General features: G+C 25.7%; 10 protein-coding genes across 10 annotated transcripts; 7 read left to right on the forward strand and 3 right to left on the reverse strand.

Annotated features, from left to right (window-relative positions):
- Positions 1 to 21: 21 nt before the first annotated feature.
- Positions 22 to 2,886, forward strand: DICPUDRAFT_155226 (uncharacterized protein; the record flags this gene model as incomplete). The annotated part of the gene is made up of 2 exons (XM_003290641.1): positions 22 to 264; positions 349 to 2,886. Coding segments are annotated over 2 exons (2,781 nt in total), but the record flags the coding sequence as incomplete, so codon positions are not given.
- A 613-nt stretch (positions 2,887 to 3,499) lies between these two features.
- On the forward strand, positions 3,500 to 4,468 carry DICPUDRAFT_155227 (uncharacterized protein; the record flags this gene model as incomplete). Its single annotated transcript, XM_003290642.1, has 2 exons — positions 3,500 to 3,964; positions 4,283 to 4,468. The coding sequence occupies 2 exons, from the start codon at positions 3,500 to 3,502 to the stop codon at positions 4,466 to 4,468; spliced, it is 651 nt and encodes a 216-aa protein (XP_003290690.1).
- A 5,381-nt stretch (positions 4,469 to 9,849) lies between these two features.
- DICPUDRAFT_81416 (uncharacterized protein) lies at positions 9,850 to 14,311 on the forward strand (the record flags this gene model as incomplete). The annotated part of the gene is made up of 2 exons (XM_003290643.1): positions 9,850 to 10,184; positions 10,276 to 14,311. The coding sequence occupies 2 exons, from the start codon at positions 9,850 to 9,852 to the stop codon at positions 14,309 to 14,311; spliced, it is 4,371 nt and encodes a 1,456-aa protein (XP_003290691.1).
- Positions 14,312 to 16,237: 1,926 nt separating this feature from the next.
- DICPUDRAFT_19880 (uncharacterized protein) lies at positions 16,238 to 16,933 on the reverse strand (the record flags this gene model as incomplete). The annotated part of the gene is made up of 1 exon (XM_003290654.1): positions 16,238 to 16,933. A coding segment is annotated over one exon (696 nt), but the record flags the coding sequence as incomplete, so codon positions are not given.
- A 641-nt stretch (positions 16,934 to 17,574) lies between these two features.
- DICPUDRAFT_155232 (uncharacterized protein) lies at positions 17,575 to 17,848 on the forward strand (the record flags this gene model as incomplete). Its single annotated transcript, XM_003290644.1, has 2 exons — positions 17,575 to 17,646; positions 17,723 to 17,848. 2 exons carry the CDS (start codon positions 17,575 to 17,577, stop codon positions 17,846 to 17,848), a joined length of 198 nt encoding a protein of 65 aa, XP_003290692.1.
- Positions 17,849 to 18,086: 238 nt separating this feature from the next.
- DICPUDRAFT_81418 (uncharacterized protein) lies at positions 18,087 to 19,255 on the reverse strand (the record flags this gene model as incomplete). Its single annotated transcript, XM_003290655.1, has 2 exons — positions 18,087 to 18,813; positions 19,176 to 19,255. The coding sequence occupies 2 exons, from the start codon at positions 19,253 to 19,255 to the stop codon at positions 18,087 to 18,089; spliced, it is 807 nt and encodes a 268-aa protein (XP_003290703.1).
- Positions 19,256 to 20,124: 869 nt separating this feature from the next.
- On the forward strand, positions 20,125 to 20,969 carry DICPUDRAFT_37798 (uncharacterized protein; the record flags this gene model as incomplete). The annotated part of the gene is made up of 2 exons (XM_003290645.1): positions 20,125 to 20,159; positions 20,276 to 20,969. The coding sequence occupies 2 exons, from the start codon at positions 20,125 to 20,127 to the stop codon at positions 20,967 to 20,969; spliced, it is 729 nt and encodes a 242-aa protein (XP_003290693.1).
- A 459-nt stretch (positions 20,970 to 21,428) lies between these two features.
- DICPUDRAFT_155235 (uncharacterized protein) lies at positions 21,429 to 23,356 on the forward strand (the record flags this gene model as incomplete). Its single annotated transcript, XM_003290646.1, has 2 exons — positions 21,429 to 21,740; positions 21,827 to 23,356. 2 exons carry the CDS (start codon positions 21,429 to 21,431, stop codon positions 23,354 to 23,356), a joined length of 1,842 nt encoding a protein of 613 aa, XP_003290694.1.
- Positions 23,357 to 23,639: 283 nt separating this feature from the next.
- On the forward strand, positions 23,640 to 25,463 carry DICPUDRAFT_155236 (uncharacterized protein; the record flags this gene model as incomplete). Its single annotated transcript, XM_003290647.1, has 1 exon — positions 23,640 to 25,463. The coding sequence occupies one exon, from the start codon at positions 23,640 to 23,642 to the stop codon at positions 25,461 to 25,463; it is 1,824 nt and encodes a 607-aa protein (XP_003290695.1).
- Positions 25,464 to 25,527: 64 nt separating this feature from the next.
- On the reverse strand, positions 25,528 to 27,440 carry DICPUDRAFT_81422 (uncharacterized protein; the record flags this gene model as incomplete). Its single annotated transcript, XM_003290656.1, has 6 exons — positions 25,528 to 25,937; positions 26,013 to 26,340; positions 26,417 to 26,674; positions 26,736 to 26,840; positions 26,906 to 27,315; positions 27,404 to 27,440. The coding sequence occupies 6 exons, from the start codon at positions 27,438 to 27,440 to the stop codon at positions 25,528 to 25,530; spliced, it is 1,548 nt and encodes a 515-aa protein (XP_003290704.1).
- Positions 27,441 to 27,498: the final 58 nt, after the last annotated feature.

The raw sequence follows: 27,498 nt of genomic DNA on the forward strand, positions 1-27,498 counted from the left end.
TATACTCAATTTAACCACCAGGACAGATCTACATCAGCACCACCATCACTTAGTAGATTAAATAGTAATTCATTATTTTCATTTAGAGCGAATGATTTATTTACTGATATTAGAGCGGATGAACAGTATTATGAATTTTATATTAATCATGTCAACCAAGATAAATTACCACCACCATTAGAAATTCAACAATCCTTTTATAATATTCCAGAAGGTGATTTTGATTCTTATTCACAAACTTCAAGAAATCAATTCTTTCAAGAGGTAATTATTATAATTTATACAAGATTAAATCATAGAAAAGAGGAAAAATAATATTTATTAATTTTCTTTTTTTCATTATTATAGTATTTTAAACAAGGTCCACAATTTAATTATCCACCACAACATCAACAATATTTCCAAAAACTACCACCACAACATCAAGCACCACCACAACAATATTATCAACAACCATCGCCACAACAACCACCATATTTACAACGTCAACCATCATTTGGTAGTACTACTCCAATCGGTTACCCATCTATGACCCCACAACAACAACAACTTGCTCAACAACAACAACAACTACAGCAACAAATTCAACAACAACTACGACAATTGCAGCAATTACAACAACAACAACAACGCCAACAACAATTACTACAACAACAACGTTATATTCAACAACAAAATCAACAATCCCAACAGCCACCACAAACCCAGCAACAACAACAACAACACCAACAACAACAACTACAAAATGATTTATGGAATGTTCAAAGAGGATTGTCACAACTTCAAATGAATGATTCAAACAATATGAATGGTACAACTGGTAAAGATGACTATATTGTTAAATCCTCATTCGATGTTGCATTCTCCACAGTCAATCAATTAATGTTTGAGTCTGAACCATCAAAGCGAAATGGTGGTAGTGGTACTGGCGGTGGTTTACCAAGATCAGCTTCAAATTCATCATTAAACCAAATCTTTGAACCACAAGCCCCAAGAGTTGGTGGTAATAGTGGTAACAGCGGTACTCCAGGTAAGCCACCAATAATGACAAATTCAAATAGTGTAGCTGGTGGTTCAACAAATATCGTTAGACCAATTGCAAAGGTTAATATTGGTAATAATTTATTGCATTCAGATTTAAGTCAATTTGGTGTCAATGGTAATAATGGCAATATGCTAAATCAAAGTGGTAGCAACATTTTATCACCAACCCCAGTTAATCCAAATAGAACACCAACCCCACCAACATCATTACAAGCTGTTCAATCATCACAATCATCAACTTCACCTTCTGCCTTACAAAGTTGTAGATATTTTACCCAGGGTTATTGTAGCAAAGGTGTTAAATGTTCATTTATTCATGATCAAACAGAATCTTCATCATCTGCTTCGACTCCATCATTAGATAAGCTTGAAGCTGTAGCATCAGTTGTAAATAATAGTAATAGTAATAGTAATAATAATAATAATAATAATAATATTGGTGAAAAGCAAAATATTGGTAGCAGTGTATCACCAATTACAAATACAGCAAATAATAGTAATAGCGTAAATATCAATAGTGTTAATAATAGTAATAATAATAGTAATGGTAGTAGCAGTAGTGGCAGTGTAACTCAAAATAAGGGTGTCTCAAATAATAAACCACCACAACCACAATCATCATCTTCATCACAACAAAATAGAAAGCCAACAGAACATACAAATATCTTAAGCTTAAAACCAACCAACAATCCAAATCAAAGAGGTCACAGACAACCATTGTTACCACCACACCAACAAAAGCAACAACAACAACAACTAGCTCAATTGGCAATCTCATCACCTCCAATCACTGATCCAATTACTTCTGACATCAGTAAAAAGATTGATTTGATCGCTAATAAAGCTTATACCAGTGTTGAACAACTTGTTGGTTCAATCTATCCATTATGTCGTGATCAACATGGTTGCCGTTTCCTTCAAAAGAAATTAGAAGAAAGTGATCCACAATTAACCGAAATCATTTTCAAGGAGGTTTGTGATTACATGTTAGAGTTAATGACTGATCCATTTGGTAATTACTTGTGCCAAAAACTTTTAGAGCATTGTAATGACCAACAACGTCTCACCATCATCGAAAAGGTTGGTACTGACATCGTTCGCATCTCTATGAACATGCATGGTACAAGAGCAGTCCAAAAAATGATTGAATACTTAACCACACCAGAGCAAATAGAGCTTATTAAGCGTTCACTCAAAGATAGTGTTGTTCAATTAATTCAAGACTTAAATGGTAACCATGTCATTCAAAAATGCCTCAATAAACTTTCACCACAAGACAATCAATTCATCTATGATAGTGTTAGTAGTGATGGTAATTGTGTAGCTGTCGCCACTCATCGTCATGGTTGTTGTGTTTTACAACGTTGTATCGATCACGCTTCTGAATCTCAAAAACTTCAATTAATTCAAGAGGTTATCGCTAACAGTTTGGTATTGGTCCAAGATCCATATGGTAATTATGTTGTTCAATACGTTTTAGATCTTCCATTCCAAGGCCTTGCCACTGAAATGGCTAAACGTTTTGTTGGTCATGTCCCAATTTTAGCTACACAAAAATTCTCTTCAAATGTAGTTGAAAAATGTCTTCATGTCGCTGACGCTACAACTCGTGGTAATTTAATTCAAGAGGTTATCGATTATGATAATTTATTATACTTATTACAAGACCCATATGCAAATTATGTTATTCAAACTTCTTTATCAATCTCTGAACCACATCAACACACTAAATTAGTTGAAGCTATTCGTCCACATTTACCATTACTCAAAAATACTCCATATGGTAAACGTATTCAAAATAAAATTATCAAAGAAGCAAGAGAATCTTATAATTTCAATTAATTTAATTATTAATCAATAGTAAAAAATATTTTAAATCTCAAAAAAAAAAAAAAAAAAAAAAAAAAAAGTAAGTTCAAATATTTATATGTTTAAAATACTATAGCCAAACATATGCTAATCATATCTTTTTATTAACTATTTTAGAAAAAAAAAAAAAATCAAAAAAAAAAAGAAAATCCACCCCCTGTTGTTGTAAAAATTACATATATTTAAAAAAAAAAACCCTATAATATAATAATCCATCGAACATTATAAATTAGAACATTATTTTTTTAGAAAGAAATATAAGAAATCTAAATTAATTAATGAATCCCCCCTTGTTGTAACTTTTCTTTTTTAAAAAATAAATAAAAATAAATTAAATATAATTATAAAAATATCCTTATTATTGGCAATCAAATAAATTGCGCAATTTTTTTTTTTTTTTTTTTTTTTTTTTTTTAAAATTTTTTATTTTTTTATTTTTATTTTTTAAAAAAAATGGTAAAAAAAATGGGTTTTTTTAATTTAAAAAATAAATAAATAATTAAAGGGAAAATTTTAATGGTATAATATAAAATAATATTTGGGTAATCATAAATAAATTAGTTTGTTGTATAATATTAATAAAGAGATGAATTTTACAACAAATGGTAATAACTATAGTAATGGACATAACATAAATAACAATAAATATAATAACTATGACAATAACTACAATAATAATGATGAGTTATTCAGAACACCAAAATATAAAAAGACCTTAAATATACCCGAAATGTATCCTTTAGATCAAATTAATAATCACATTAATAATATTCAACAAGACCACCATGACGAAGAGGAATATGGGAATTATAATAATAATAATGATCAATATGATAACTACGATTATAATATAAATAAAGAGAATCATTTCAATAGCAGGGCCAATAATAGGTATAGCAATAGCCATAAAGAGGATGATATCCTTACAACCGATAGTTTAAAAAATGATATAGATTCAAATCAAAGGATGAAGCAAAAGGGTGGTTATTCTAGCAGTAGCAATGGTAATAATGGTAATGGCAATTATTTTGAAAATGATCAAGTTAAAAGTGTATATAAGAGTTTAAATGGCGGCGAAAAAGATGCATTAAAAAATCACATAAAACAACTAATTATAGATATTCAAGATATTAGAGATATTCATGTCGATGACGAAAATACGAAAATTAAACTAAAAGAACAAATAAAACAACTTGAATTAAAAAATAGCGAGATTACAGAATTCTCTTTAGTTCAACACAATTTAATCAAAAATTTAAAAAACCAAAACGATTCATTATTAAAAAAAGTATCATCGCATCATCAAAGAAATATTAAAAATAATAAAACATGTTAATACCAATATTAATAATCTCTTTCTTTATTTTAGAATCAACTACAGGAAAATCAAATAACAAATCTATTAGAAACATTAAATAAAAATCAAAAGTTTTCAAGCGAATTATTAATAAAGAATGTAGAATTACAAAAAGTTATTGTAGGGTTAGAATCAGAAATAACGAGACTGCAAGATATACCACATGCAAGTTATAAGCCACCAAATAATTTTCAATAAAATTAAACAAATAAAATATAATTTATTAAACTTTAATTTGAAATTTTATTTATTTATTTCTATACTTTTTTTAAGTTTTTGTTGGAGAGTTATTTATCAGTTTTTTTCTTTTATTTGATTTGTTTTTTGATATAGTAATAATAAAAAAGGAAATGGTTAAGAGAAGAAATAAGGTTACAAAAAAAACAGCGCCTATTGCGATCGACATATAAATATTTTTAAATTTTAGTTGGGAATATAGTTTGGGTTTACATATCTGATCACCGTATGGAAGCTCAATGCACCCATTATATACTTTTGTAAATCCGCAACATCCTAGCCAATTTTGATAGGCCTTTATATTTTGGATACAATAAAATTGATTACTAAGGTTATTGTTAATTTTATCTATATTATTATTCCATTCTTGTCCATCAATTTGGTTTATTAAAGGTTCAAGATTTTTATTTTCGAATTTATAGCTAAAATAGTTAAAAGGGATTAGAAAAGCTTGTAGAATAATAGTTGAGAAAGAAAAAATAAAAAGTGGTAAAGCTGTGTGATTTTTTTTGCAAACTCCAAAACATAAAAAAATACAAATAGAAACGGTTAACAGAGAAAAAATAATAGGTGTAGAGATGTTATATCTATATAAAGTTCTAATTATTCCCAAGTTATTTAATAAATCTAGATTTATAAAGGTATGTAATGTTGTTATAACTATTAGGGACACAAAAATAGTATATAACATAAATAGCTATATAAAGAAAGTTATATTAGTTATATTTATATTTATATTTATTGGTTTTATATTTTTATTTACAAAATTTATTAACGCCCCTAATGGAACAAAAAACTCAAAAAATTCTTTTTTATCCATTTATTATTTACTAAAAAAAATAAAAGATATAAATATATATATTTTTTTATAAATTCAACAATATTCCAATTAAAGATTTTATTAATGTTTTTTTTTTTATTATTTAATATTAAAAAATAAAAATAAAAAAAATAAATATTTTTATAAAAACTATTTTTTTATTTTTTAGAATAATTTCAATATATTTTTATTAATGAGGATTTTATAAATAAATAAATAAATAAATAATTAAATTTTTATTTTTATTCTTTATATATTCATAGTTTTATATATTGTAATATTATTTTGATTTATATATGCTGTATTATTATATTTGTTTTTATTATATGTTGTATTATTATATATTATATATTATATGTTATTATATATTATTGTGTTATTTATCTTCATCAATTTCATGATATGGTAAAGGAATTTCTCTTGTAACTCTAAATTTACCACAATTATTTAAATGTTCATTTTCTAAACGATAGATATTCCATTGGCCTCTTCTAACGATTTCAATTATACCGATTACAACTACTAATTTATAAGATGGTAAAAGTTTGGCTAATTGTGGAAGTGATTTTGTAAAAGTCCAAGTTAAACGGAAACCCAAATTTGAAAAGATTGCTATATAATATACGAATGTTGGTTGATACATTCTTCTCTTTCTGAGTGTCCATTTGAATGGGTTGTATGGGTTTGATTTTGATCTAACACAGATTGACCAATCCATAAATATATCCCACCAATAAGAGTAGAGTGAATTTGAGAAACCTGCGCATACCCAAATAATTCTCCATGGTGAGTGCCAGCCTTTATCTGAATAAAAACCATCCATTGTTGAACAAATTACTACAACGATTGATAATGAATATTTTAATGCATTTCTTAAATGTACGAAATCTCTACTATCATAATAACGTCTAAAACACTGGACCAAACGCCAATATGCTGGTAATGCAGACTAAAATAAAATGGTAAAAAGTTAGATATTAGTTTTAAAATGATATGTTATTTAATAGAATTGAATATATAAACATACAATAATGGGATTAATATATTTTGCTCTCTTTAAACAAACTGAGTTCTTTTCGGGGTGGTAGGCATCAACAGTATAGAAGCAAACGAATTGAGCGAATTGAACCATCATTAAAACCAAACTTGAAAGCTGATCGCCCATAAAGAAATCCTTGAATTTAACAGACTTTAATGGAGATGTTACAACTCTAAAAATTGTATTTAAAAACCATTTTCTTACAGATAGTTGGAAAATATTGAATGGGCAAATTAAAATTAAAAAGTAAACACAAAACAATACCAATGGGTTATACTCTGGGGGTACGAATGGAAATGGAAAAGAGTCGCTGACTGATTGCCACATGTAAACACCTATACTTGTAATCCAAAGAACGGATAATAAAGTAACTGCTTGGAATATCTTGTTATAGTTGAATTTATTTTTACTTAATTCGAAAATAAAACTGTAATGAACATGTGATTTGGTCCATATTAAAACGTTGAGACCAAAAACAAATGCCCAAAGCAAAACTAACCCTATTGCACTGTATAGATTGTACATTGCTGAGAATCTTACAAACTCTTCAAACTCTTTGGTATAGATAAAATAGTAAATTAAAACCAAAATTGCACTGGTCCATCCTGTACAAACACCTGTAAAAAATGATGAAGTTGTTGGATTTGATACATGTTCTGAATTTCTTAATTGTTTTCTTGCATCTCTAATTCTACCATTATTAAATAATTCTGAATGAATTTTCTAAATAAAGAAAAAATGATTATATTATTTATATTAATAAACCGCTTATGAAATGAAATTTTAAAAAAAAAAAAAAAAACCATTAATAACTATAGTAAAAATTATTTTAAAACATACCTCTATTGAACTTGATAAACGCTCCACTTTTTTTGAATTTTTAAAATTTGAAATTTCAATTTGAGCCATTACTTGTGGACCTAATGAAAGGCCAGTGTTTTTTTCAGCCTTTTTAACAATCTTGGCAAAACCTGTAAAATTGATAACTTGATAATTCTTTAATATAATTAAGAAATGGTAGTATTCTCTGAATGCCTCCTTTAACAATGCTTCATCACTCTTTTGTTTACCAATTGAAATAAATCTTTTTGCTTTTTCACCAATAGGTTGTAAAAAAGACTTTGGTTTGATTTGACTTCCAAACTCTCTTAATCTAAATTTGATTTCATGTGTGAGCTTATTTATTGTATTATTATCACTATTGTTTAGCTGGCTTTCATCGACTGGCATATCGATAGTTTGGTCATTATTATCTGAGCCACGTGGTGAATTTGGTGTATTAATATCTAAAACCTCCTCCATATCCTCGTCATATTGATAAACTGTTGCCATTTCAATGTCATCGTTCTCCTCATGTTCATCTTCTTCCTCGTTATCATCATCTTCCTCTGTAGCCAATAAACTAATCTTTACTTCTTTTTTAATTTTTTTAGATCCTGGTTGTTGTTGCGATTGATGAATAGATGAAGATTTGATTGGAGTTAAATTTAAAATTGAATGATGCTGGTTTATTTTATTTACAATTTGATCTTTATCGCTAATTGAGCTGTCTGATTCTTTCTTCTTTTTCTTTTTACTGTATGATTCAGAATATGATAGACCTTCATCTTGGTCTCTATCTTTTTCGCTTTCGAGGGCTCGTTGTTCTTTAGATTTTAAATACAATGGCACTTGAATCTTTAACTTGTCAAATCTCTCCTGGGCCTCTTTTTCTCTTTGCAAATAAAACTCATTTACTTTATTAACCTCTTCACAAATTGCTTTAACCAAACGATCTTGAATCTCTTTAAGCGAGCCCATACTTTCTAAAATTGTATTACTTGTATTCATTTCTGTTAATTGATCACTTGGCATTGGGGTCGATGAACCCATTGGTGTCTGTGGGTTTGATATTATTATCTTACTCATTGAAACGCTGTTTCTAAGTAAATGGGTATGATTTGCTCCGCTTGTATTTAATGATGCTGTTGATGGACTACCTTGCTTCGAATTAATTTGTGATGCGCTACCATTTTGTAAATTATATGCTTTTAATTCGCTAATATGAATGTTTAATGACTCTATTTCGCTTCTATATTTCTTTAGTGATTTTCTAATACCCTTGTAATCTACATATTTCCCTGACCACTCTGGCACTGTTTGACTTTCTAAATATTTCCCAAACTTCATTTTTTTTTTTTATATAAAAAAAAATAAAAACTAATTTATTTTAACTATTATTATTATAATTATTATTATTATTATTATTGAAAATAGATTTATATGAATAAGTTAATGTAACACTGTTTTTTTTATTACAACAAAATTTATAAAAAAAAAATTAAAAGATAAAAATAAATAAAATTTGAAAAAATAAAAATAAATTTAAAATTAAAAAATGAAACAATTTAAACACACAACTTTTTTTTTTGGAAAATAAATATAGTATTTTTATTATGTGTTGATGAATTTATGTGTGAAAAAACAATTCCATTAATAATATCTATCACAGTATAAAATATAATCAGAAATGTCAATAAAAAAAAAAAAAAAAAAAAAAAAAAAAATTATAAATTTAAAAAAAAACTTTAAAATAAAAAAAATAAAAAAAAATCGGATTATCAGTTATCGGTCATGGTCTGAAAGTCAACTTTTTTTTTTTTTTCAAAAAAAACATATAAATATAGTTTGAATATCAATTTACTTGGGCAATGTTTAAATATATAGTTTACTTCAATACTAATCTAAACAAAGAAAAAAAAGAATAAACTAACCCCTTTTTTAGGAATTTGAAATTTTTTTATTAATATAAAACAAAATTTAAATTTAAGGATGTGTTTAATTTTTGTTACAATGGGTGTTTTTTTGTTGAAATGGCATTGTTACAAAAAGTTTTAATATTTTTTTTTTTTTTTTATCAATTGATAGATAATTATCTATCCTGGTCAGAAAAATTTCTGATTTTGTGCATGGATTGATTAATATATTTTTTTTTGTTAAAATTAATTAATATTATAATTAAATAAATAAACCAGAATTATTAATGTTTATATAAATATAGAACCATTAAGTTAATTTCAATTAAATAAAAAAAAAATAAAAAAATAAGTTAATTTTTTAAAAAATTATTTATAATTTTTTTTTTTTTTAAAATTTTTTTTTTTTTTTTTTCATTTAGATATTTTCTAAAAGCTTTTTTGTCATTATATTTACAATAACCAACATTTTTATCATTATTATAATAAAAATAATATATGTACTTGCGCATTTGTGTTGTGTTTAAATTAAATTGATTTGTATCGTTTTATTTCAATTAAAATAATATTATATAAAAAAAATTAAAATCATTCATATAAATTTTTTTATTTTTTTTTTTCTGAATTCAATTTAAATTATTATTTTTATTTACTTAAAACCCCCAACAACCACCACAACATATTATACCAATTATTTTTTCTTATAAATATAAAATAATAACAGAGACAATACAATAATAATTAGAAAATGGCAAATGTTACACCACATTTACAAGGTTGGATTGAAAAACAAGGTGAAAAGGGCATTATCAAAACATTCAAGAATAGATTTTTCTTATTAGCCAAGAATGGATACGATTTACATTATTACGAAAAAGAACCAGTTGTAGATAATGACACAAGTTTTAAATCATCCATCAATAGTAGTACATTAAATAGTTTGGGTTTCATCGATCTTCGACAAGTATCATCAATTAAAAGAGTTGATAGCACTAATCATACGTTTTTGGTAGAGGCACAAAAAGATCAAAATACCAGGGTTTATAATTTAAAAGCAAAAAATGAAACCGAAGTAGATTATTGGTAAATATAAATAATTTAAAAAACAAAAAAAAAAAAAAAAAAAAAAAATTTAGATATTAATATTTTTTTATAATTTTATATAAAATTTCAGGATTGAGGGTATCAAAGATGTTATTAGATTTAATGAAGTTTCTTCCAATAGGGTTTTAATTTTAGATGACTTTGTTAAGCAAAAAGATGAAGAGATAATAAAACTTAAAGAGAAATTAAACAATTTAACAGAAAGTAATCAACAATTAAAGAATGAGTTATATGGAAAAGAAAAGCAATTAGAAGATAAAAGAAGAATGTCAATGGTCGCAAATGGTGAAGAGATTGCTAAATTAACTAGTGAAATTTCAGATATGAAAAAGGATAAATTAATGTTGGCAGAAAAACAAGTAGAGATCACAAAATTATTAACAACTGTGACTCTCAAAGAAAAGGATATTGAGATTTTAGAAAAGAATCAGGTTACATGTCTATCCGAAATTAATTCTTTAAAGCAACAGCTATTGGAAAAAGATTCACAGCAAAAGGATGCCACTATTCAGTTTGAAGAAAAGATAAATTCATTAGTTAAGCAAAATTCAGACATTAAACAACAATCAGAATCAAATTTAAATGAACTTCAAAATAAACTTGAACAAGAAAAGCAAAGTTTAAAAGAGGAGTTGCATCGTAATGAAATCAATTTTACAAAGAAAGAGTCATCATTGGTAGAGAAAGAAAATGAAATTGCAAAGCTAAATGAAAGAATAAAAGAACTTAATGCCTCTGATAATAGAGTGGCCCAGCTTTTGGAGGAAAAGATTAAAAGATTAGAGATAACAGTTACCGAAATGAGGGAGGAGTCTGACGAATTAAACCAATCTTTACTTTCACAGAAACAAAACTCAGAGAAGATTATTCAACAATACGAACAAGATTTAAATGATAAAGATGACGAGATCCAAAGAATAACAAATAGTAGTATTTCAAAATCATCAGAATATCAATTATTAATCGAGCAAGAAAAAGCTGAATCTACTCAATTAAAGGAAAAGCTTGAATTACTAACATCATCCAATCAGGTTTCGTCAAATTCTTTAAGAGATTCAGAGTCCTTAGTCATATCTTTACAAAATGAAATTAAACAACTACACAATGAAATATCAATTAAATCATCTCAGCTCGAATCATTAGAATCAGAAAAAAAAGAAATTTGCACACAATTTGAATTGAAAGAATTTGAAAGAATTAAAGAAATTCAAGAACTAAATAACCAATTAAAAGAATTAAAAGATATTCAAGATTTGAGAAAGCAAGAATATGATCAAGAGAGACAGACATTATTAGAAAAAACTAGCCAATTTGATGAGCAGATAACCAATCTTTTAAATGACATTCAAAACAAAGATATTGAAATTTCCAATCTATCATCGAATGAATCATCATTGAAGCTACAATTATCAGAATATTGCCAAGTTAAAGATCAACTAGAAGAAAAGGAAAAGGAAATTCAGAAATTAAATGAAACTACCAATGCCCAGTTAAATCAAATTAAAAATCAACTGGACGAAATCAATAGTATCTCTGAAAATTTAGCTGAAAAAGAAAATCACTTTAAAGATAGTCTCCAAAATAAAGAAAATGAAATTTTCAACATCACACAAAAACTATCAGATAAATCATCCCAGTACGAACAATTACAAGAACAATTACAGAGCTTAGATCTACAACTAAATGAAAAGAAAGCTGAAATACAACTTTTGAATGACCAAATCAATGGTTCAAATGATTTACAACAAAAACAACTTTTAGAAACCCAACAACAATTAAATGAAAAGAAAAATGAAATTGAAAAACTTTCTAATATCAACCAAACAATTGATACAGAGCTTAAAAATATTGGAGAGGAAATTGGTCAAAAGAATAGTCAAATAACTAAATTACAAGAGCAATTGTTAATGGTCCAGGATCAATTAAATGAAAGAAATAATGAATTTGAACAATTTAAAGCCGCTCAAAATGAATCCAACGAATTACTTCAACAACAATTATTGGACCTTCAAGAAAAGAACAACCAGATGGCAGAAAAGGAAAATGAGATTCAACAACTAAATGAATTAAAAGTAAAAGAGTTATTAAATCTCCAAGAAGAATTACAAGATAAGGATCATCAACTTAACCAATTGAGAGACCAAATCAATAACTCCAATGATTCACAACAACAAGAGCTATTACAGACTAAAGAGCAATTATTACACAAATCGAAAGAACTCAACCATCAACTTGAGCAATTAGCAGAAAAAGATTCTCAAATTATTCAATTCAAAGAAACCCTTAGCAATAAAGAAATCGAAATTAATGAAATAAATAAGAAGTTTGAAATTGAAATGAACCAATCAAATGATGTCGTAAACGAGTTAAATGAAAAGGTTCAACAACTTACAAATAATTTACAAGAAAAAGAAAAAGAGGTTCAAGATAAGCTTAAAGACTTGGAAGAGAAATTAGCAGAGAGAGAAGACCAACTAGAAGATATATCAAATCAATTGAACTCATTAAGAGATGTAGTTAATAAGAAGGAAAGTGAAATTGAAGAGTTGGTTGAAGAAGTTTCAAAATTAAAATCTGAAAAAGAGGAGGCAGAGCAAGAGCAAGAAGAGGCAACAGATGCTACAAAGATTGAACAATTGGAGTTAGAAATAGTACATATTAAGGATCAACTATCAGAAAGAGAAAGAGAAATATCGGAATTAATGGTATCAAGTGACGACCTTCAAGATAAATTAAATGATTTATCAGATCAATTATTCTCAAAAGAAAGTGAGATTGAAGAAATAAATGAAGCTTTAACTAAAAAGGAGAATGAATTAGCTGAAGCTCTAGATCGTTTGAATACAACCTCAATAGAAAATTCCAATTTAATAAATGATCATAATACTACAAAAGAAGAACTCAAATTATTATTTAATTTAAATACAGAAAAAGATGATCAGATTAAAGAACTAGTTCACAACTTGGAACTCATAAGTGAGGAGTCCGATAAGAAGACTAAAGAGGCATTTAGTTTAATCGAAATATCCCAAGAAAAAGAAGCCACAATTGTAAAACTAAGAAATGAGTTAGAAAACCAAGGTAGAGATCAAGGAAATACTAAAGATTTAGAACCAAAAAGAATAATGATAGATTTTGAAAGTGATGAAGATAACGATCCTGCCGATGTATTAAATCGTCATGAAATTTCAGAAGAGATTAAAGGACTAAAAGAAAAACTTACAGTTACACTCTTAAAAAAAGAAAAGGAAATAAATATAATGATAAAAGAGTGCGAAAATTTACGTCAAGGTATTTCAGTTAAAGATCGTGATATATCACTTTTAATGTCAAAACTTGAAGAGAAGGATTTAATGCTGAATGAAGCATCATTAGAGCTAATGGAAAAAGACCAATTAATTATTGATATACAGAACCAATTAAGAGATTATTCAATTCAACAACAAGAACAACCAAAGGATTTAATAAATAACCAATATAGCCCAGATCTTCAACTTTCAAATAACAACAATAGTAATAACTTTTCAATTAACGACATTGACAAAGAAGAAATCATTTTTGAAAACTTTAAACTTAAAGAAAGAATAGATTTATTAGAACAGGAGCTATCAATTGAAAAAACCAAACTCGATGATATCTGCCAACAATTCAATGGTATCATAAAAGAACATGAATCCAAGTATCAGCAATTAGAGGAAGAAAATGAAAACTGGAAGAATGAATTTGATAGAGTAAACGACAAACTAAGCGATATTTCAACAAACTTTAGCAACAGTAATAATCATAATAAAAATAATGAACTTTTCGAACTTCTTAGAAGTAAAGAAGATGTAATTGTCAATTTATCAAGTAGTATCAATTCTTTACAATGCGATGTTGAAAAGAAAGAGATGGAGTATCAACAAAGAATTAATAATATCACAAACTATTTAGACTCTGTTAAAGAGAAATACTTTTTTGCTATTGCTCGTAGTCTTAAATTACAAGGTACCCAGCTTGGTTGGAATTGTTCAGTTTCAATTTACGAGATTTATGACGAAGTTAAAAGCTCTAAAATTTCCTTTGAAGATTGGCCAATATTTATTTCAAATAAATTATCAAGATAAATTACAATTAAAAACTATTACGATTTAATATAAAAATAAAATATAATATTTATAAATTTTTTTTAAATTATTGTAGAAGCCGGTCAAGTTTGCGCACAAATTTTGTTATTTCAAAATTTAGTGCGAGAATTTGTTATATCAAAATAAAAAAAATATTGTGTATTGAAGAAGATGGTCAAGTTTGCGCAAATTTGTAATATAAAAAAAATTGTTATTTCAAAATTAATATGGAGAAAAAAAAAAAAAAAAACACATTTTTTTAATTTTATATTTTACAGCAATTAAAAATTTTTTTATTTTTTTTTATTAATTTATTAGTTATTTTTACATAAAAATTAAATTTAAAAAAGTTGAATGAAGATAAATAGAAAAGTTAATCAGACCCTTCACTATCTGACGATAAATCAATTGGATTAACAGAGCCACCAATGGCAAAATTGATTTTTTCAGAACCTTCAATCTCTGCAATGTAAATTTTTAGAATTCTGTCCATCGCAACAACATAGAGAATTTCATAAAGAAGAAAGAAGATCATACAAAAAAAAAATAAGTGATGTTGATGAAAATATAGAAAGTGAAGAAAAATGAAGAAAATAGAAAGGGTGAAAGTGAAAAAAATATAGAAAAGATTTTCACTCTATTCTCTAAAATATTAACACATCTTTTGTGATAATCTAGCTGTTGCTGAGATTGGACTAGCATTTCTGATGGTCCTTTTACTTTTTTGATCGAAGGTGATAATGGAGGAGGCTTTAATGAGGGTGGTGCTTTGTTTGCAATTAAAGAAATAAGATTGTTTTTGTTGATGACAAAATTGGCTTCATGAGATTTGAAATCAGGCATTTTGGGTACTCCATGAGGTTTTATTTTACTAGTCTCACTGAGATATTGTGGAAGTAGAGTTTCATCTTTATTCTCATCTACATTTTTTAAAAAAGATACTAAAAAAAAAAAAAATGCATTAGTATTATTTAATAAAAGTTAATTAAATTATATTTACCTTTGAGATTGAATTTTTAGATTGGTTTTATTGTTGACTCTCTATATTTTTTTCACTTTCACCCTCTCTATTTTCTTCATTTTCTTCACTTTCTATATTTTCATCAACATCACTTATTTTTTTTTTGTATGATCTTCTTTCTTCTTTATGAAATTCTCTATGTTGTTGCGATGGACAGAATTCTAAAAATTTACATTGGTGGCTCTGTTAATCCAATTGATTTATCGTCAGATAGTGAAGGGTCTGATTAACTTTTCTATTTATCTTCATTCAACTTTTTTTAAATTTAAATTTTTATGTAAAAAATAACTAATAAATTAATAAAAAAAAAATAAAAAATTTTTTAATTAATATTATGGAAAATGGTTTTTTTTGAAAATCAAATAATTTTAAAAAAAAAATTTTTAATTAATTTTATGGAAAATGGTTTTTTATAGTAAAATCAAATAATTTTAAAAAAAATAAAAAAAATTAAAAAAAATTAAAAAAAATTAAAAAAAAATAAAAAAAAAATTAACAAAAATTAAATTCAGATAAAAAAAAAAAAAAATTTTAAAAAAAAAAAATTATTTCTAAATTAATTTGGTTGATTTAAAACATCCTTTATATTTGAAATTCTTTTCTTAATGGAGTATAATCAAAAAGAATAGCAACCAAATTAAAAATGATAAATACAATATCTTCATACTCATTTAAACAACCTCTGTATTTTCCAGATAAGATAAGTAATGCTTGTTTTGCTCTGCAATACCTTTTTTCTATTATTCCCAATATATAAATTATTTATTAAAAGAAAAAATATTATAATACTAACTAGTAATTTTATAGTTTTATAGTATATACAATTAAAAACATTTATTTTTTTATTGTTGTTGTTTTTATTCCTGTTGTTGTTGTTGAGCCAATTGGGTTCTTTTAAATAATCTTCTAATAGATTGATGGAACTCGTCATAGTTTTCAATATTTACTGAGTGACCAGAACCTTCTAAAACCAAAAATTCGCTTGGTTTTAAAATATCATTTAAATAAAAAGAGTTTTTAGGCTTAACTAAATGATCATCGGTTCCGGTTATAACTGAAATTGGGAATTGATATTTTTCTGCGCTGTCTTTGATTTTTAATAATCTTTCTTTTGAAACACTATGAGTATTTACAGTTTTTATGTGGCCATAAACACCAAGTAATTTTGGTTGTTGATTATTTGTGCAATCGAAAACATATTTTTCTAAAAACATATCTCTATTGGTTTTTTCTGGTTGAGTTTTTGATGGTTTCTTTAAGTACTCTGGTGAATATAAAATATCTACAAGTAAATCTCCTCTTGTGTAATGATCTTTGACGAATAAAGTTCTTGTAATTGTTTTGATACCTCTCCATGGAGCTAAACTACCGGCATGGGTTACAACTAATGCAAGAGATAATAGTCTTTCTGGAAACATTGATGCAAACTCTATTGATATCATACCGCCCATTGAAATACCAACCAAATGTACTTTGTCCCATTTTAAGTGGTTCATTAACTCTTCAATATCCTTTGCCATTTCTTTTGATGAGTATTTACTTGGTGCACCACTTTTTCCTGAGCCTCTATTATCGAATATTAAATAATTGTACTCTTTATCTTTGGTAAACTCTTCCAAATTGGTTCTCCATGCCTCTAAAGGTGTTAGAAATCCCATTACCAATACAACATTTTCTTTTCCACTCAACTGAACTGGTGTTTCATCTGCACCATCTTGATTTATAACTTGCTCACTATTGTGAATTTCATAGTGCATTTCGAATTCATCACCTCTTGATTTACCTAATTTAACATATGGCATTTTTTATTTATTACACTTTTTTTTTTTACACTGAATTTAATTTACAATTTTTTAAAGTTTTAAACAAACAAATACAAAAATAAAAATATACAATAAATATATAAATATATAAATAAAAATATAAATAAATAATGTATGTTTCTATAAATAAATAATATTACTATTTTCTAAAAAGTTAAATAAAACAAAAAAAAAAAAAAAAAAAAAAAAAGAATTTATTTTATTTTTTTTAATTTTTTTTTAATTTTTTTTATTTTATTTTATTTTATTTTATTTTTTATTTTTTTTATAAGGTAATATATTACCACATTTTCTTTTTACTCAAATTAATACACTTCCTTTTTTTTTTTTTTTTGTGTGCTTTTTTACAACTATAAATCTCAAATTTTATTAAAATAAAAGGTTAATCTATCGCGATTTTTAACCATAATAATAAAATAATGAGTTCAAAAGGGACAGCATTGAAATGGTCACAAAGGGTAGCATCATCACTTGGTGAATGTTCATTAGAGGTTCGTTATTTTATATATTTATAATAAATAAATATTATTAAATAACAAAACTAATAAAATTTATATTATAAAATAGATGTCAGCATATGGTTCATGTGTTGTAGCAAACCTAGATAATATTGAAAAAAATGTTTGTAAAGTCGAATTTGATAAATTTAAAGCATGCATATCAAAGAGCATCACCCATAAAGGAAAGAAATAATAAAATCAAATAATAAAATCAAATAAAAATAAAACCAAGCGCTTTGTAAATAAATATAGAAAGAATAAATTAATTTCGAAACTGTATATTCAAATAAAAATCGATTTAAATAATATTATTAATTTAAAATAAGAAGTAATTTATCTCGTAAAAATGGTATATTTTATTTATTGTTTTGGTTAATCTTTAAGAACCTAATCTAAAGATAAAGCATGTGGTTATTATTTATTCCTTTTATTTATTCCTCCTCTTCATCATCATCCAAAGACCAGCCTAAATCATCCATTAAATTTGATACTTTGTTGAAAAATATGTTTTGATTAGTTTTCTTTATTTCTTCCTTGTTGCTGATATTACTATTTGGTATTGTAGAGGTGGTTGATGTTGTAGTGGTGGCATTGGTATTGGTAGTGGTGGTGGTGGTTGTAACTGATGCCTCAATCATTTGTTGTGGCATTATTTTTATTTGTTGTGGTTGCTGTGGTATTGGTGGTATTTTATTATTTATCTGTCCTTTATTTATTTCTTTTATAGTCTCTGTTTTTTTTATAGAAATTACTTTTTCCTGTTTTTTGGTTACTTTTTGCTTCAGTGGTTTTTCTTTTTTGCTGTTTGGTTTATTATTTAATTTTGATGATATTAATCTCTTTTTTCTTAGTGAGTTTAATCTTTTAGTATTATTATTTAAAAACTCTGTAAATGGTAATAAACTTTCATCTAAAACAAACTCCTCACTATCTGTATATTTTTCTAATTGTTGCTGTTGTTGTGGTTGCTGGTGTTTCTGCTGAAGCTGTTCCTCTTTTTTGTTTAATATATCCGGGTTCCATGACCATGCCTCATTATTTACTATTTGATCAATTGACAAACCATCACTCTTTAATTTCTCGATATGGTCTTTATATAATGGTGTTAAATGTTTTTTACAAAAAACCGTTTCTTTATACACTGGTTTTAAACACTGTCTAAAAAAGCAAAAGGTAAATTAGTAATCATTATCTTTATATTGATCAAAACAAAAACCTACTTTGAAAACCTTGAAACACCCCTACACCTAATTATATTTAATGAGTTGCTTGGGTTACTGTAGATATGTTGCCTGCAATAATTTTCACCAATCGTAGCTACTTTATTTTTACATTTACATCCATCTTCTTTTTTAAATTTGCATCTTTCCTTTTTGGCAATCTCTTCATCTCTCGAAAAATTTTTATATAATAATTGTCTTTTTAATTTTTTTTTTAATTGCTTTGAGGATATTTCTCTTTTCTTTTTTTCATTATCTTCGTTTTCGTGCACCAATTTTAATTTTTTGTTGAAAACTGACCTCTCAAATGATTTTAAACTTCTTTTTTGTCTGCTTGATTGTAGTATATTATTATTACCATTGTTATCTCTTCGGTCCATATTATGATAAATATAAAACAAATTGCACTATCTAATTTTATTTTTATTATTCATATCTAAATGTTTTATTATTATTCATAAATAAAAATTAATTAAAAATCTACAAAATTCTAATAAAAAAATTTATATATTAATAAAACAAAAAATTAAAAAAAAAAAAAAAAAAAAAAAAAAAAAAATTATTTAAAAAATAATTATTTTTTTATTTTATTTATTATTATTTTTTATTTTATTTATTATTATTATTATTTCTTTTATTTTATATAAATAAAAATTAAAACTAAATTTATTTATTATTTTTCAAATACGGTATTATAAAAAAAAAAAAATCGATTAACCATGTGGTGTGGGTGTTAAATAAAATAATTATTATAATTTTATTTTTTTATTTTAATTTCTTTTTTGTTTTTTTAATATAGTTCTTTTTTTTTTTTTTTTCCTTTATATTAAAAATAAAAGAAAAGATAGCAAAAGAACAGAGCAATTAATTTAATTAAAACAATTCACATCCATTATCCACACAACAATTATTTTTTTTTTTTTAATTTTTTTTTATTTTTTTTTTAATTTTTTTTAATTTTTTTTTTTTATTTTAAATAATTTCATTTTTTTTTTTTTTGTTTTTTTTTTTTTTTTTCTCTTTGGATCAACACTATAACTTTTTAATTATTATATCTATTTAATAAACAATTTTACATGTTTAATTAAATAAAATATCTTTATTAGATTACCATAGCGTATTAAATATTATATTTATAACATTACAATTATAAAATAATTCAATCATAAAATTTTAAAATTTAAAACTTTAAAATTAAAACACACCACATAACCAAAAATATATATAAATAAAACAAATAAATAATAAAATGCCTTTATTTGAAACTATTAAACATACATATAAGTAAGTGTAAAAAAAGAAAAGAAAAGAAAAAAAAAAAAAAAAAACCGTGAATTTTCGTAAAAATATTGGGAAAAAACAAAAAACTAATATTAACATTTTTCATTATTATTTTTCAGACATTTATGGTCAGATATTTCAACAGCAAGTTGGAGAAAATATCCATCACCAGAAAGACCAGATGTATTAAGTGTAGATATGTTGTCAAAAGAATTTGACCCAGCAACAGGTGTTTTAAAATGTACCAGATTAATTATTTGCAAGAATAACACTCCATCATGGTTAACAAAAATATTTGGAAGTGGAGAGTGTTTCTTTTATGAAGAGAGCACAGTCGACCCAAAAAATAAAGTAATGACATTAAGAACAAGAAATTTAAATTTTACCAATTTATTAGGTGTCGACGAAGTATGCACATACACACCACATCCAGAAAACAACGAATGGACATTATTTACACAAGAAGCTACAGTTAGTTCACAAATTTTTGGTGTTGCACGTAAAGTTGAGTCTTTTTGTTTAGATCGTTTTGTTTCAAATGCAGGTAAAGGTCGTAAAATTATGGAAGATTCAATTATAAAGGTTAAAAAAGAAGCTGAAGAATCAATAGCATCAATTGATAAAACTTTTACAAATATAAAGCACGAAACAGAATTAAGTTTTAACAAAATTATTAAAGAGGCCGAGGAAAGTTTAGATAAAGTTTTACCAATTGTTAAATTAGATGAATCAAAAAATAATAAAAATAATAATAACCAAAATAATAATAATAATAATAATAATAATAATAATAACAATAATAATAAAAAATAACAAAAATAGTTCTTATAAAATAATAATAAAATAAAATAAAATAAATATATATATAATTAATTTTATGTGTAAAGTTTTTAAAAAAAAAAAAAAAAAACTATGCCTGGTGCCTTTTCCCATTTTTCTAAAAATACTAAAGTAAATCTAGATCCACTTTTCTTTTTTATTTGTTTTTTTTATTTGTTTTAAATATATTTGGAATAGCCTTTTTTTTATAAATCATTTATTTTTTTATATATTAATAGAGGTTATTTATTTGGTTTTTTTTCAAATTTAATTTTTTATTTGAACAGGAAAAATAAATTTCTTTTTATTTTTTTTTATTTTTTTTTCATTTTTTTTTCAATTTAGAATGTGTTAATTTTTTTTTTATTTTCAAATTTAAATTATATGCAAAACATCACCAAAAAAATTATTAATAATATTTCAAAATTAAATAATAATAATAATCATAAAATAATGGGTAAAGTAACAATTTCTAAAAAAGTTGAAAAACTTAGAAATTTAATGAAAGAAAATTCATTAAGTGCATATATTGTACCATCAGAAGATGCACATCAAAGTGAATATATTTGTGTAAAAGATAAAAGAAGAGAATATATTAGTGGATTCAGTGGCAGTGCTGGTTGTGTAGTTATTACTGAACAACAACAATTATTGTGGACTGATGGTCGTTATTGGTTACAAGCTGAAAAAGAATTAGAATCAAATTGGAAAGTTATGAAGGACCGTGTTGCTGGTGAACCAACTATTCAAGATTATTTATCATCTGTAAGTTTATTAAAATGACAACATTTTTTTTTAACAATGGAAAAATTATATTTACTTATTAAAAAAAAAAATTTGGTATTTTAAAGACATTAAAATCAGAAAGTTTAGTTGGTATTGATTCAAGATTAATTTCAAAAGGTTACTATGACAGCATGAAATCAGTATTAAAGAATAAATCAATTGATATAAAGTTTGACAATGAAAATTTAGTCGATAAGGTAAGAGAATCATTCAGAGGAGAAGAAGAAATTCCAGAGTATCCAAAAGATGAAGTTTTCTTTTTAGAAGAAAAGTATAGTGGTGTATCATCAAAGAATAAACTTCAAGATATTAGAAAGGAGATGGAAAAATCAAATGCAGACTATATGGTTGTATCAGCTTTGGATGAAATTGCATGGTTATTAAATTTAAGAGGTTCTGATATTTCATTCAATCCAGTTTTTCTCTCATATGTTATTGTTGGTCGTCAAGATAATCAATTGGCTTTATTTGTTGATTCAAGTAAATTAAATGAAAAGACCAAATCACATTTACCAAGTGGTATCGAAATACACCCATACGACAAGGTATTTGAATACTTAAAAGAAAAACAACAAGGTAAAAAAGTTTGGGTAGATCCACGTTCAAGCATGGCTCTTTACAATTGTGTGTCACAAGAAAGTCTCTTAGAAAAAGTTAATCCAATTCTTTTAATGAAGGCAATCAAAAATGAAACTGAAATTCAAGGTCTCAAGAATGCTCATATTCGTGATGCAGTTGCATTAATTCAATATTTAGCATGGTTAGAGGAAGAAATCGTTGAAAAAGGTGCCACCGAACACACAGAACATACAGTTAGCGAAAAACTTGAACAATTCCGTCGTCAACAAACTGATTTTGTTAGTTTAAGCTTTGATACCATCTCATCAATCAATGCCAATGGTGCAATCATTCATTATAAGCCAAATCCAGAAACATGTGCCAAAATTGTTAAAGGTATGTACTTGGTAGATAGTGGTGGTCAATATCTCGATGGTACTACCGATGTAACTCGTACTCTTCACTATGGTACTCCAAGTCAACATGAGATTGATTGCTACACTCGTGTACTTCGTGGTCATATTGGTTTAGGTTCTCTTAAATTCCCAAACCGTGTTAATGGTCGTGACATTGATTGCATCGCTCGTACTCATCTCTGGAATGTTGGCTTAGATTATGCTCATGGTACCGGCCATGGTGTTGGCTCATTCTTAAATGTACACGAAGGTCCACAAGGTATTAGTTATCGTGCTATTGCCAATCCAACTAATCTTCAAGCAGGTATGACTCTCACAAATGAACCAGGCTATTATGAATCTGGTAACTTTGGTATTCGTATTGAAAATGTTATGGTAACTGCTCAAGCCACTACTCAGTTCAATAATGGTCAATATTTATGTTTTGATAGCATCACTCTTGTTCCATACGATGCTAAATTAATTAACCTTAAAATGTTATCAAATGATGAAATCAGTTTCATAAATAGCTATTATAAAGAAATTGAACAAAAAGTTTTACCAGTCTTAGAAAAAACAAATAATCAAAAAGCAATTAGCTGGTTAAAGAAAAATATTCAATTACTTAAAAACCATTTTTAGAATATAAAAATAAAATATAATGATATTTAAATTTTAAAAAGATTATATAAAAAACTATGGTCTAATATTTTTTTTATTTTAAAACTTTTGTTCGTTTTTTATATTTAAAGTTATTTCATAAGTTACAACCGGTTTCATACTTTTTTTTTTTCTGAATATTTAAGTTAATCAAGGTTATTATTATTTTTTTTTTTTTTTTTTTAATATTTTTTTTGCTTTGGTTTTCATTTTTTTTATTTTTTTTTCAGTTGCTCCATTTTAATAATTTTAAACAAATCAAAGAATGGAAGATAATTCAGAATTATTTTTCAAATTATTTAGAATTAATTATATAAGGTCAAATATTTTTAGATTTTTAAAACTGTATAATATAAATCAAGGAAAAAGAAGGTTTTCGAGCTATAATGATTTAAAAAATTTTAAACATAAAGAATATCTTCAAAATGTTTTTTTAGATTTTAATGAAGATCCATTGGATTTAGAAATTTCGGACCACCTAGAAACCATTGAAATCTCATACAAGCTAGAAGAATTAAAAAGTGACATACCATCATCAATTACATCACTTATAGCACCATCGAGATTTAATTTAAAACATTATAAATCAGCAACAAAACTAAAAAAACTACAGTGCAAATATGTTTCTCTGGGCTATCATTCACCATTTTTTAATGAGTTGCCCGATTCAGTTGAAGAGCTAACCCTCATGCGTTTTAGATACCCAATCTTCAAAGAGAAATTACCAAAAAATCTAAAGAAGCTCATTCTTGATTTCGACCGATTTTATAATAGAACTTTTTCATCAGGCCAACTTCCCTTATCTATAGAATATCTTGAAATCAATGTTTCCTATCAAAGTTTTTTAATCGAACCAAGGATACTCCATTATGGATTAAAAACACTAAAAATGGATTCCCACTGTATGAAAATTCCTGAAGATTTTTATTTCCCAGAAACTTTAACAAGTATATCCCTTTGTTTCAAAGATAGCTACCCGTGTAATGGGCTTTTACCAAATTCTTTGAAAAAACTCAAACTTTCAATGCAAAAGCTACCAAATCAACTGTGCCAATCAATAGAGTTACCATTATCAGTCGAAAAATATAAATTTGTTTATATAAACTATCCAACGAGTCCTCAAAGCATCACCCGAAATATGATTCCAAAAAATGTAGTTTCATTAAAATTAGTTAATGTAGATAATATTTTAGATCCAAATAATGGCAATTCAATCTTACCAAGTGAGTTGCAAAATTTAGAAATCACTTCAGAATTAAATAATCAAACTTTTAACAATCAATTAAAAGCAAATCAATTCCCAAAAACTTTGAAAAAACTATCTCTTAAGGGTGGTTTTAATAATGGTGGTGAACCATTATCTGCTGAAGTTAAGGATCCTGATAACAGCGTTTTCCCATCAAGTTTGGTATATCTTGAGTTTGGTGATTCATTTAACCAACCTCTAGGTAAGAATGTTTTTTCCAAATCAGGAAATTTGGAAACAATCAAGTTTGGTCAATCTTTCAATCAAATCATTGATATCGATTTAATCCCATCAAGTGTTAAAACTATCGAAATCACAAACTTCGATTACCCACACACTCCCCAATTAGCAAAACTACTCGAAAAAAACCCAAATATTCAATTCCTTGGTTTTAATATTTTAGATATTTTTAACAAATGCCCAGAGAAGCTCAAATCTTTTGAAATTAGATGTAATAGGCCATTAAATAGCTTTAATTTGTCGAACAAATGCAATTTAGAGAAATTAATATTCAGTAATGAATTTAATCAAACACTTTTATCCAAAGACTTACCAGTAGATAACAATATCAAGGTATTGAAGCTAGGTAGCGGATTCTATCACCAAATTAATTTAGATCATTTTAAAAATCTCGAAACTCTATATGTCAATGATGCTAATTTTGAACTTATTTCATCATACTCATCAAAATTCCTCTATCAAAGTCCTCAGCTCATAACAGAGTCTATAGACTATAACCTCTATAACTTAAAAGAAATCATTGTTAATGTAGATAATTCAGTATTCATCGATTCATTAAATGAAGTGTTTTACCAATTTGTTAGAATCAAAAAAAATAATTAAATAAACAATAACCTTTTTTTGTATGGAATTATAAAAAATTTAAATTCCTTTTTTTTATTTTTTTTTATTTAAAAAACATACTTTTTCTTGGAGCTGGCGGATTTGATTGACTTGGTGAGGATTTATTATGATTACCTTTTGGAGGATTGGTGCTTGTGGTTGTACTTTGTGATTTTTTGTGTGAGTTTGCTAAATTGTTTGAAGATGGCGAAGGTGATGACGAGGATGAGGATGAACCAACTAAATTTGAAAAGAAACCTTTTTCCTGTGTGGGTCTTAATGTTAATATACTAGGTAGATCTGATGTTGATGATGCTCCATTGTTTGAGCTTGATGCACCACTACTACCTTCATCCTTTAACTCTTGCTTAACCATTGTTAGTGTAGTTATAAAATTAACTTTATTTATATTTTTTCCTAATTGACCAAAATAAATTGATTTCTCTGTAAATATTAAAATACAATTTGTAAAACCTAAATATATTAATCAATGGAATAATAAGTTAGTTTATATTTATTTGATTTTAATAAATTAAATTTTAAACTTACCAAAAATATCCAAAACATCAATGACTCTAATCTTGGTAATTAATGAAACATCTTGGATGGTTAAATTTTGTTTTGAATTAAAGCTTAAAATTGATTTTTGAACCTTTTGTAACAAAACTAAAGAATCATTAAAAGTATAGTAAAACATTTCTTTTGAAGCTTTAAATTCATCTGGGAAAATGCTTTGTTCTGTCATACCATCCTTTGATTTAGCCTTTCTATATTTTTTTAATCTTTTTAATAATGAATCCTCTTCTTTTAATGGATAAACTGAATGTACAAAAAAATCACCATCATTAATATATTTTCTAAAACTTTCATTCACATTCTAAAATTAAAAATTAAAATTAGTTTACAGTAATATCTATGAAAAGATTTAATTAAAACATTGTGATATTACTTACTACTTTTTCGACAATTAAGTCTTGAAGTATAACAGTTTTACTTGAATTATCATCATCTCTTTTTGCTTCATTTACAAATATAGCAACTTCTTTAATACCCTTTAAACACTTATTGATTATTTTAGCACATGGGTGGCTCTCTGGTGTATTCTTTAATAACTCATTAAGTAGTAAGATATAACGAGGCAATCTTTGAACTGGCATAATTAATAATGAACTAATATCTAAACCATTGCAACGGCTATCATTTCTGCATTTCTAATAAAAAAGAAAATTAATACCTTAATTATTATTTTTTATTTCTTTATAATTTACATACAACTAAAAAATTTTCAAAATCTTTTTTTTTTCTTAATCTAGCCAACAATGTTACGGAAGCATCGTACCCAATGATATAGTCACTATATTTTTTAAAATTCTCTGTCTAAAATAAACAATATTAATAAAAACTCACTAATAATTTAACCAATGTTCCAAGATATTATTTACATTTTTATTAAATATACTTGTAATGGATTCTATAGATTCTAACGATGTAATTGATTTTTGCTTTTGCTTTGCTGATGCAAATGTTGTTGTAGTTGTTGTGGTGGTAGTTGATAGTCTGTTTTGTGATGTTGTTACTGATCTAGTGAGTGATTGTGGTGGTAAAACATCTGTTGACCAACTGAATGAATTATAGCAAATTGCCAACTCTGTAAAAAACTGTACATGAAATTCTAATAATGGTTCTGTTAGAAAACAAGCTTTAATATTGTCCTCTTTTATTAATGATTTATATTGACCTCTTAATTGATCAATATATACCTCTTGAATTGCTGCTAAATATGTCACATAAGATTTCTCTGTCTGTATAATTTCTTCTAAAACCAACTCTCTTTTTTTTTTTAATTTTTCATCTATAAAAATAATAAAAAAAACAATTAGTAAATATTCGATTTGTAAAAATAAATTTTATTTATTAAAAATAAATATCTAATACATTACCCTCTGGTATTGAAGGAGCTGATGCATTGTTGCCCATCTTTAAAATTTATTTTTATAATACAAATAAATAAAATACAAATAAATAAATAATAAAT

This window comes from Dictyostelium purpureum (assembly GCF_000190715.1).
Source record: "Dictyostelium purpureum unplaced genomic scaffold DICPUscaffold_236, whole genome shotgun sequence".
Lineage (NCBI taxonomy): Eukaryota > Evosea > Eumycetozoa > Dictyosteliales > Dictyosteliaceae > Dictyostelium > Dictyostelium purpureum.